Source organism: Sinocyclocheilus grahami, unplaced genomic scaffold (assembly GCF_001515645.1).
Source record: "Sinocyclocheilus grahami isolate Dianchi unplaced genomic scaffold, SAMN03320097.WGS_v1.1 scaffold684.1, whole genome shotgun sequence".
Lineage (NCBI taxonomy): Eukaryota > Metazoa > Chordata > Actinopteri > Cypriniformes > Cyprinidae > Sinocyclocheilus > Sinocyclocheilus grahami.
The window spans coordinates 5,642-16,287 of record NW_015505863.1 but is presented as its reverse complement, the minus strand read 5'-3'; the positions used below and the strand labels follow the sequence as shown (position 1 = coordinate 16,287).

Here is a 10,646-nt window from a genome sequence, read left to right as displayed (position 1 = left end):
GTTAGAGTGATTAATTGGTTGTTTTGTTTTCTGTTGTTTTCTGTGCATATAACAGTTCCTCATTTCTTTTAGTTTGCCTGAGTTTCCATGATACAGCCCATCACTCTTTTTCCAGGTCGTATGTTAAAGAGAACATGATGTAAACATTCTTCTGTTATAAAAGCTATTTTCATGAACAATTACTTCTCATCCTTCTGCAGTTGTGAAGCTCTTACCTCAACCCAAAATCCTCTTTGTGCTATTTAATATTCAACTCACCTGTTTTACATTATTTTTCAGCTAGTGCCTCATTTTATGCAAATTCTCCCACACTTTTATTCTCTTAATATTTCTTTCCCCTTCCTCATAATCCGGGGGCGAATGAGGTCATGGGAAGTCAGCTAAAAGAAGAAGAAAAGCAAACAAAGCATGGCAGGAGTGTTAATGAAAGAAATAGAAAAAAATGATAACAGCACGACCAGCCAGCTCTGGAAAGGAGGAGAAGAGAAAGTAGAGAGAAGGGTCAGTGCGGACAGACATCATTTGGATGTTGGTGGCTGACCTCTAGACCTTTCCTTAATTGTGACATTACTGTGGCTGCTGGTGCTTAACCTTCACTGATGAGTCTCGTGCCCCGTTAGGCCTTCTCGCAGTAGGGTGTGTGTGTTTGTGGCCAGAGACTTTTCAGTGTGGTCGGTGTGGGAGACCATCTGTCCAACCATGGGTCACTGCGTCACCTGCCGCTGTAGTGACCAATGGCATGAAGATCTACTTCATTAAGGCTGCTTCATACTGCCACAGCAAATGTCAACACTTCTGACATCCTGTTGACTGTATAATTAACATCACTCAAGGAAAAGTGCTATTGTGCTGAATATCAACATTCATTTGTGGATATTGTTTCTCTACAACTAAAGGATTATTACATAGGTATTATTAATCTGGTCAATGCTAATAGGTTGATAATTATTTTCATGATAATGCAGTAATATTTTTTTCTAATTAAATTAAAAATAACATGTTAATAGCCAAAATCAATAGTTTTAAATGCTACAAGTGAATTTAGGCATCATGACATTATAATGTACAGTATGAAAAACTGATGTTCATTTTGAGATTTTGTAAAAATTATATTTAACAGTGTTATTAAATTGGAAATATAATAAATGAGCATGTTTTCAATATCAACCAATACTGATAAATAAATAAAAAAATCTCTAATACCAGCCAAGAGCCTTATAGAGCTCTTATAAAGTTTTCATATGGCCTTCCACAATTTAAGGGCTTAAAATATCTTAAATCAGAGCAGAAAGTCTTAAAATCATAAAGTCATGGCATTAAATGTTGAACTCGTGGCAAAACATTTATATCTTGAAATTCGGTCTTAAATTTACTTTCATATAACTGGCAGAAACCCTGTACCAATATTTTGTACATCAGCCCACTTAGAATAAGTGGTCGACTATATATTGGCAAATATCGAAAGCAGTTAATAAAATACAGGCTTTGTAAGCTAATATAATTTACAATCTAGGCTTTCTAATTAAGCCACCAAGCGTCACATTAATAAAGCACAGAGACGTGAGCTGTGGCACTAATATACTGGAAAACCCTGATTGTTGTTTCTATGAAAGTCTATCTTTTATTTATAAAACAACCCCCTCCTCTGGAGCTCCACATGGCGTGGGTGTGTGACTTTGGCGGTACGAGATGCATCAGAGAGCTCACATGATGAGGAGGTGTTCAGTTTTTGTTAATTCAGTTTGTTTCATTCCCACGAGATTCAGCCGTACCCCCTCATTCTCACTACCCTGTGTTTCTTTGGTTTTCGCTCCTGGAGGTGTTACCTAGGTAATTGAATTGTTTGGAGGCTGTCAGGTTTCCTGTGGCAATGTTATTGCAGTCTCTGTTTCTCTTTGCACTGTTTTGTTGCCATATGCAACATCCAGTATTAATCACCTGTTTACAGCTTTTTAAAACAAGCTGCCGTATGTGTTGATATGAAGAGAAAGAGACAGCGCTGACAAACGCTTAATACTTATTACAGCACTCGCAAGGCAACACTGTATTGATATTCCCCAAACATTCCATTTGTTCTATCCTCCTCCTGAACCTCCGCCTGAACCTCTCAACATACAGACCAAAAATCAAACAAACTTACATTGATCGAATGTTTACCATTTAAAATTTGCATGTGCATACTATTTGCATACTGAGTTCCAATTGGTCTTGTTTCTTGCATCTGTTTGCGTGCTGTATTGTGATTGGTGTTTTCCGTCATGCCTCTATTTAACCATATAGCCACCTTTACACAGCAAGAAGTATCACGTTATGTGTTGATTCTCATGCACAGCTGACAAAAACAAGACCTGCTGAGTGTTATGACAACCTGCAAATTGACTCTAATGTGGCACTTATGTAAAAATATGTTAAATCAAACACGGACAGCAATTTGTTGCAAATCTATACTATAGGATGTTGTTCAGTCAACAAACTTTACAATGAAGTCATTGTAAAGTTTGTTGACTGAACAACATCCTATAGTGTTTTTCTTTTTATTTCTTTCTTCCTTTCTTTCTTCCTTTCTTTCTTTCTTTCTTTCTTTCTTTCTTTCTTTCTTTCTTTCTTTCTTTCTTTCTTTCTTTCTTTCTTTCTATCATTCTTTGTATCGTTGTATCATTCTTTGTATCATATCGTTGTATCTTTTTTTGTAACTTTGTATAATTCTTTATATTGTTGTATCGTTCTTTCTATCATTGTATCATTTATTGTATTTTTCTAGCCATCCTTCCATGAATTTCTCTTTCCATCATCCATCCATCCCTGAATTTCTCTTTCCATCCATCCATCCGTGAACTTTTCCATAATTTAACCATCCTTTTGACAACTAAAATATAATCTGTTGTTTCCCTATTTTAGATGCATTTCCATAAGAAAGGATTATACAGAATTAAAGTTAAGAAAAAGGGAGAAAATGAAGGTTAAAAGTGCCCCTACAAAAACATACCAAGATGTGAGTGAGGATTTGTGAAATGAGAGATACCAAGTCTGTCTGTCTCAGTTTGCTTATCAGTCCGTCTAGATGGATGGATAGATACAACATCCTGTCATTTTCCCGATTGTCCTTCAACCTTCTCTTTCACCTTGTCATTATTTAATCTGCCTTTCTCGCTCACTCTATCAATCTCTCGTTGTCCTGCTCAGGTCCCTCTGCCTCCCAAAGTATCTCTCTTCTCTTCAAGCCAGTTCATCACGATAAAGGCCGTGTGGCCAGAGATCAATGCCTGGACTGACTGACGTGCTCTGATAGATTTGTCTGCATGGGAAGAGCTGGACATGCCGTTTTAACACCGTAACATCAATAGCGCCTAATAGCCTGTAGTCAGGGTGGCAGCGAGTAGGAGAAGAAAAATGCATGCAAGCTAGTTTCATGAGAGTGTTATTGTGATTTCCGCAGTTGTATAACGGGTTTGTGTGCACACGTTAGAACGGATTTGTGCGTGTGTTATCTTTTGCACAGGAAAACTATTGTGATCACAGCGATGGGCAATTAGTGAGGATGAGGGAGCCAAATGAGCATGTAAACTCTGTTGCAAGTGGCGCGCCTCATTGATTGATTAATTGACTGACTGCTGCTGGTAAATGATGAAGCCGTGAGTGGCAGGAAGCAATCTATGCTCCGCCACCAATGCCCTGCTTCTACCACATACAGGCCCCCGTGTGCTGAGCTTTCGATGACTGATTAAAAGCTTTGGAAGAATGCCTGATTAGCTGGTGCAGTCTGTTAAAGAGACAAGGACTTTCATTATTTCTTATTAAATATTAATGTCAGATAGTCATTTGTTGTGCTGCTTGTTCTCAGATTGCTTATTCCTCTTCGTAGACTAATGATGTCTCCTCCCGTCTTTCTTTACTCATTTTTTTCTTTTTTCTTTTTCTTTCACTTCACTCACACCTCTTTCTCAGGCATCTCTCTTGAGAAGGTATTTGACTACAGTGAGTATTGGGAGGTGACCCGAGGCCTTTATGCTCCGTTTGACTGCACTGCCACCATGAAGTCTGGGAATGCTGATGTCTATGAGAACGAGATCCCAGGTGGCCAGTACACCAATCTCCACTTTCAAGCGCACAGTATGGGGCTGGGAAACAAGTTTAAGGAGGTGAAGAAAGCCTACGTAGAAGCCAACAAGCTGCTCGGTGACCTCATCAAAGTGAGCAATTACCCTATAACATTTTCTTTATTTACATATTCAAACCTATTTTTAGTTATTTGTGATGGGCTTTGTGGACTTGATCTCTGTTTTATAGGGATTCACTCATACCCATAATGCAACAGTCAAGTTGTCCCATTTGTGACAAACTACAGCCATAATCCTGGATTGATTAATAATTGGTTAGAAATTACAGCAAAAAAGTGGCAAAGACTGACTCCTATGAAGCATTGTAAATATATTTGTTTATATAATTTGAATACTTTGACGTACATTTTATTTTACAATTAAAAAATAGAACTTTTGTCCTTTTTTTACTTTAAATCAAAATTTGCAATCTTGTAATCCTCCTCTGAGTCAGTTGTAATTCTTCTCTGAGCTGGTTTTGCATAGAATTCTTTAATAGGAGTCGTTTTGGAGAAAATTAATGAAAAAAGCTTTCAGAACCAAGGATCCTGAAAAGTATGCGATCACTTTTACACTATTCAGTGATTGCCAGACGAGAAATCAGGTCAGCTCCTTTCTTATGAAATGTCATAATACTTAAAAGGTTTTAGACATGATGACTCAAATAGAAAATATTAATGCAGTAGTACACGTTGCAATAATGTGCAAACTGTTATGATAAACTCCTTCAACCCTTCATGTCTGTTATCGCTTATGTTAATCCAGATCTTCAGTCTCTCTGAAATCACAGACATTTACATTTCTCTAGTCTGGTGTATTTATATGTAACCAAAGACATCACACCTTTTAGCTAATTAGGTTGATGTCTTTTCCTCAGATGTTGTGTTTCACACACTTGAGTCGTGATTTTGTCAAATGCTTACGTTTTATGAGTCATTCCTTTTATTGTCACGCATGTCCATTTCCCAGCTTGCTGATGTTAATCTGTTAGAATTCTTCAAAAGCATTTTATTATAATTTGAGTTATTTTGGTCAAATGTAACATCCAAACATGTAACCGATTCCTCTATCATACAAAATATTCAGTTCTTACTAGACTTGTGCTTGTTACGTCTGGTTCACATCATTTATTCAAAGACTTTGTTGGACAGTTTGGATTTTAAAAACGTCCTGCTACCACTTTGTACTCCCTTAGACATATAAAAGATAGATGTTTGTGTCTCTAATTTTGCTCTGGAATAGATTCTTTATTTTCCTTACATTTTTTTTCCCCTGTCGAAGCTAGTTCATTTGAAACGTCGGGTCCTGGCACGTTATCGCTTCAAAACAGTCTAGCTCTTCAAATAATAAAAGCCATCTCTGAAGAGACAGCTTTATAGCTTTTAAAAAATCAGTCATCTGAGAAATCTATCATAAGATATAATTAGCAGCATAAAATCCACTCAAGCCTTTAGTAGGTAGGTATAGATAAAGATAAAGTAAAGATAGTTACATGTCCATGAAAGAAATATATTTTATATGCAGTATATATTTTTAGATTTCATAATTTTTCTTCAATCTGTCCCCCTTTTGAATTATTTTATCCTTTACTAGTTTATTTTAAATGTTTTTTGGTGTGGCAAATGAAAACTTTAATGATGATAATAACAATAGATAATTGTTTTATTATATAGCGCCTTTTTAAGACTCAAGGAGTCAACGTCACTTTCAGACTTATTAAAATGTTTTGTTTTATACTAATAAATATTGCCTTGCCTTGCCTATTATACAAAAAAAGTAAAAAGTATTTCATATAGTCTCCTATTTAATATGAGCTCATAAACACTGCATGCATGATAATGATAAAATAAGTCTGCTTTTTAGTTCTATTCATAAAATGTAAAAACTCTAGGAATAACTGTATTTTGAATATTAACTGCATTGGAATATGATTTGATAAAAAAAAAATTATGTGATGTGCAACCACTGTTATTCAACCAGATAGTGGAAATAAGTGGTTAAGCAGTATTCAGTCTGGCTTTCTTGCTTTGAAATCCAATTTCATATTCTTTACTTCCTGTATAATGTGAAATCCGGATCATTTTTAGGTTTTAGGTCTACAATCAGTCCTTTCAGAGATTTAAATCAGATTTCACCCCTTCATTGCATTCAAGGTTGGAAGCCAGTCATTTGAGACGAGTAAATATGCTTTATTCTTTAGATTCATGCAGAAGTGTGCTGGGTTTTTACCCCTTTTTTCCATCAATGAATGGAACGTTTAAGATTGTTCATATACCGTAATCACGTCACGTGACCACCACAATCGACGCAGTTTAAATCGCTCATATGCAACATTCTGCCAGGTTAAATAGGGCTTAATTATCACCCCCTGCGCTCAGAAGGGTCTCACCCTCACTCTTGAAATCCGCTCACAAGATCATGAGCACCGTGGACCCGACAGCTCCTCTCTGCATCGCAGATTTAATTGCCTGCTTTCCTCTCTTTTTTCTCCCTCCACCTCCACATCCCTCTTATTCCGTTGCAACCGTCTCAATCTCCAGATGAAATTGAATAAAAATAACTTGGCAAAAAAGAGGGGCAGAAAGAAGGAGTGAATAAATAATCCTGTCCCTGTCTCCTATGGCCCAGAGACAGATCAACTGGGAAGAGCTTTAAGCAAAGCTTATCTGCTGTGTTTCAGAGAGGCTCTGACTGATCTCCTCCAATCAAAGGTGTCTGTAAGCATTTGGTCTCGCCTTGCTGCTTTTCATTTCCCTGGGCTTAATTAAATGATCGAAGATAGTTGGCTTTCTGTTCTCAGAGTCCCCTCGCTGTTAATATTGTCAATATCGTAGGCCGAGCTAACAGACAACACATTAGCACTGGGTTTCATTAGCGCCTCTCCATTCTCTTTCTCCCATTCTTTTTCTCTTTTGTCCTTGCTTCTCCCTAAGCTGTGTTTCTGTTTGCCACTGCACTCGTGTCCCCTCTCTTATTCCTAGTCTAGATTGGCCAGATGGCCTGAGGGCGGATAAGCCTGGCAGAGAGCTGAGATGTATTGATGGAGGCCTAAGCAAGCTTGTCTTTCCTTTCTTGCTTATCTGTCCTTCTCCTCTCTTCCCCTTCCTTCAGGTGACACCCTCCTCTAAGATTGTGGGCGATCTGGCAAAAAAAAAATTATGTGATGTGCAACCACTGTTATTCAACCAGATAGTGGAAATAAGTGGTTAAGCAGTATTCAGTCTGGCTTTCTTGCTTTGAAATCCAATTTCATATTCTTTACTTCCTGTATAATGTGAAATCCGGATCATTTTTAGGTTTTAGGTCTACAATCAGTCCTTTCAGAGATTTAAATCAGATTTCACCCCTTCATTGCATTCAAGGTTGGAAGCCAGTCATTTGAGACGAGTAAATATGCTTTATTCTTTAGATTCATGCAGAAGTGTGCTGGGTTTTTACCCCTTTTTCCATCAATGAATGGAACGTTTAAGATTGTTCATATACCGTAATCACGTCACGTGACCACCACAATCGACGCAGTTTAAATCGCTCATATGCAACATTCTGCCAGGTTAAATAGGGCTTAATTATCACCCCCTGCGCTCAGAAGGGTCTCACCCTCACTCTTGAAATCCGCTCACAAGATCATGAGCACCGTGGACCCGACAGCTCCTCTCTGCATCGCAGATTTAATTGCCTGCTTTCCTCTCTTTTTTCTCCCTCCACCTCCACATCCCTCTTATTCCGTTGCAACCGTCTCAATCTCCAGATGAAATTGAATAAAAATAACTTGGCAAAAAAGAGGGGCAGAAAGAAGGAGTGAATAAATAATCCTGTCCCTGTCTCCTATGGCCCAGAGACAGATCAACTGGGAAGAGCTTTAAGCAAAGCTTATCTGCTGTGTTTCAGAGAGGCTCTGACTGATCTCCTCCAATCAAAGGTGTCTGTAAGCATTTGGTCTCGCCTTGCTGCTTTTCATTTCCCTGGGCTTAATTAAATGATCGAAGATAGTTGGCTTTCTGTTCTCAGAGTCCCCTCGCTGTTAATATTGTCAATATCGTAGGCCGAGCTAACAGACAACACATTAGCACTGGGTTTCATTAGCGCCTCTCCATTCTCTTTCTCCCATTCTTTTTCTCTTTTGTCCTTGCTTCTCCCTAAGCTGTGTTTCTGTTTGCCACTGCACTCGTGTCCCCTCTCTTATTCCTAGTCTAGATTGGCCAGATGGCCTGAGGGCGGATAAGCCTGGCAGAGAGCTGAGATGTATTGATGGAGGCCTAAGCAAGCTTGTCTTTCCTTTCTTGCTTATCTGTCCTTCTCCTCTCTTCCCCTTCCTTCAGGTGACACCCTCCTCTAAGATTGTGGGCGATCTGGCACAGTTCATGGTGCAGAACGCTCTGACTCGGGCAGAGGTGGAGGAGAGAGCGGATGAGTTGTCTTTCCCCCTCTCCGTGGTGGAGTTCCTGCAAGGACACATCGGCATCCCCCATGGAGGCTTCCCGGAGCCATTCAGGTCAAAGGTACAACCTACACAGCGCATTTCTCACTCAAGTGTGACAAGATAACTTATTAAATGTTGTACAGGATCTAACAGTGGGCAAATTACATTCTTAAAAGGAATATCCACCCAAAAAAAAAAAGATTCGGTCATCATTTACTTTCCCTCATGTCAAGATATTTTTATATTTTTGTCTATACAATGAAAGTTAATGGGGTCCAGTGTTGTTTTGTTTAACACAAACGTTCTGATAGTAGAAATAGTGTTTAGGGTTCAAATTTAAGCATCAACTAGGGTTAAGTGGTTTAGGTTAAGTGTCAAAGTTAGAACTCTAGTGGTTGGTGCTGTGTTACAGAAACATCCTCACACTACACTTTTCATTTCTAATGAATTCTAATTCCATTCATACATATACAAATGCCTGAGACTGGAAACACAAGATCATTTTAAGAAGTTTTGCATTTCACTGCGTTCCAAAGTCAAGGTTTGGGGAACTCTGACCTGCAAATGTGTATCACGTAGTGTTATTTTACTATCATTGAAATACTAGTATTTTGTATTTTCATTTTTTTATTTTAAGGTTTTTTTTTTGTTTTGTTTTTAATTTTATTAATAATTTGTTAACTTATTTTTGTTTTGTGTGTGTGTGTGTGTATGTGTGTATGTATATGTGTGTGTGTGTGTGTGTGTGTATATAATTTCTCTATTTTAGTTATCTTAGTTGAACTAAATTAAAATCAGAAATGTTTCCTTGGCAACTAGCTGAAATAAAACAAGTTTTTTTTCTGTTAAAATTTTTATTTTAGTTGAAATAATGAAAATTTTTATTTTTCTGGTTTTAGTTAACTATTATAACCTTGGTATCACATGAAGATGTGAGACCAAGATGTAACTGAATTAAAAAAACACAAACTTTACAGCTGCAGGTTTGCAGCCTTGCATAAAAGTGAAGTTGATTGTATATTTTTGTATTTATTATTATGGGTTAAACGCAGAAGAAACGTTGCATTTTCAAAGTCTAGTGTTACCGGCCCTTAATTCAGAATCCTATCCTAACCATGGTGATTTCACTTAGGGAATAGAACTTTTCCAAATCTTTAGTCGAGAATTAAGATAAAAAGTTTCTGTAATACTGCCCCAGGGTTAGAAATATGGAATTAATGTCTTGTATGGGGCCAGGGGTTGTGATGAAGATGAAAGGGTCAGAGGAAGGATTTAGAATTGATTATTTAAATGACTAAAGTTGAACTTAAGTTTAAGTCTCTGCTCAGCTTGAGCTGAGATCAGAAAGAAGAGAAGAACCTGTTTTGTACAGTATTGCATAAATACAAGTTATTGAATATCTCTGTGGTGAGCGAAATAAGCTTTAGCTCTCTCACTGAAGATATTCGGTTGATCGCAGTAAAGTCTGCCTTGAGAGGGTTTCCCTACAGTCTCTAGAGTGCATTAACGCTGTGTTGTGCTTGTCAGAGATACGCAAAGCAGAACCATGTCATTCCTTTTGTCTTGAACGCCCCAATTACCCAGCAGCCATTCCAGTGCAAGATTAGCCGTTTCCCTGACAAATGTGTCTCACATCAGGAATGAACAATGCTTGCATTAAAGCTTTTCTACGCATGCAAGTTTGCAGCTAATTTATTTATAATGTCTCTTTTTCAGAATTAGTAGGCCATCTGCTTTGCATATAATTTAGATAACAAACATATTTGAGCAACGTGGCCTTATTTTTTCCCATCTGTTTTGTAACATTAATATTGTTCATCATTATGCAAGCTTTGGTTTGCTTACATAAAAAGTGTTTTATTTAGGTCTGCGGTGTGTATTCTGAAGTCTTTCTTTGTTTTGATGAATAAAAATGTAAAATTTGCCACTTCAAGTTTAATTCTTTGCTACTTGCACTTGATTCTTCAGTCTCTTAAATTCATTTAAATGAAGCAGTAGGGAGAGATTAATCCTGCTCCTGGTAATGATCGGTTATAAATATTCTCGGATTCAGTGTGGGGCTCAGGGGGATTGCCAGCACTCTACATCATCCACTTACGAGCAGCTTGAAAATACAGCGAGGAAATATG

General features: G+C 37.7%; 1 protein-coding gene across 1 annotated transcript in view; it reads left to right on the top strand.

The window, feature by feature from the left end:
• LOC107559404 (pyruvate carboxylase, mitochondrial-like) overlaps positions 1-10,646 on the top strand; it is a 144,417-nt gene that overhangs the window by 131,237 nt on the left and 2,534 nt on the right. Inside the window, exons 13-14 of the mRNA XM_016243216.1 lie at positions 3,946-4,190; positions 8,417-8,627. Coding sequence (XP_016098702.1) covers positions 3,946-4,190; positions 8,417-8,627 — 456 coding nt within the window. The remainder of the gene's footprint in view (positions 1-3,945; positions 4,191-8,416; positions 8,628-10,646) is intronic.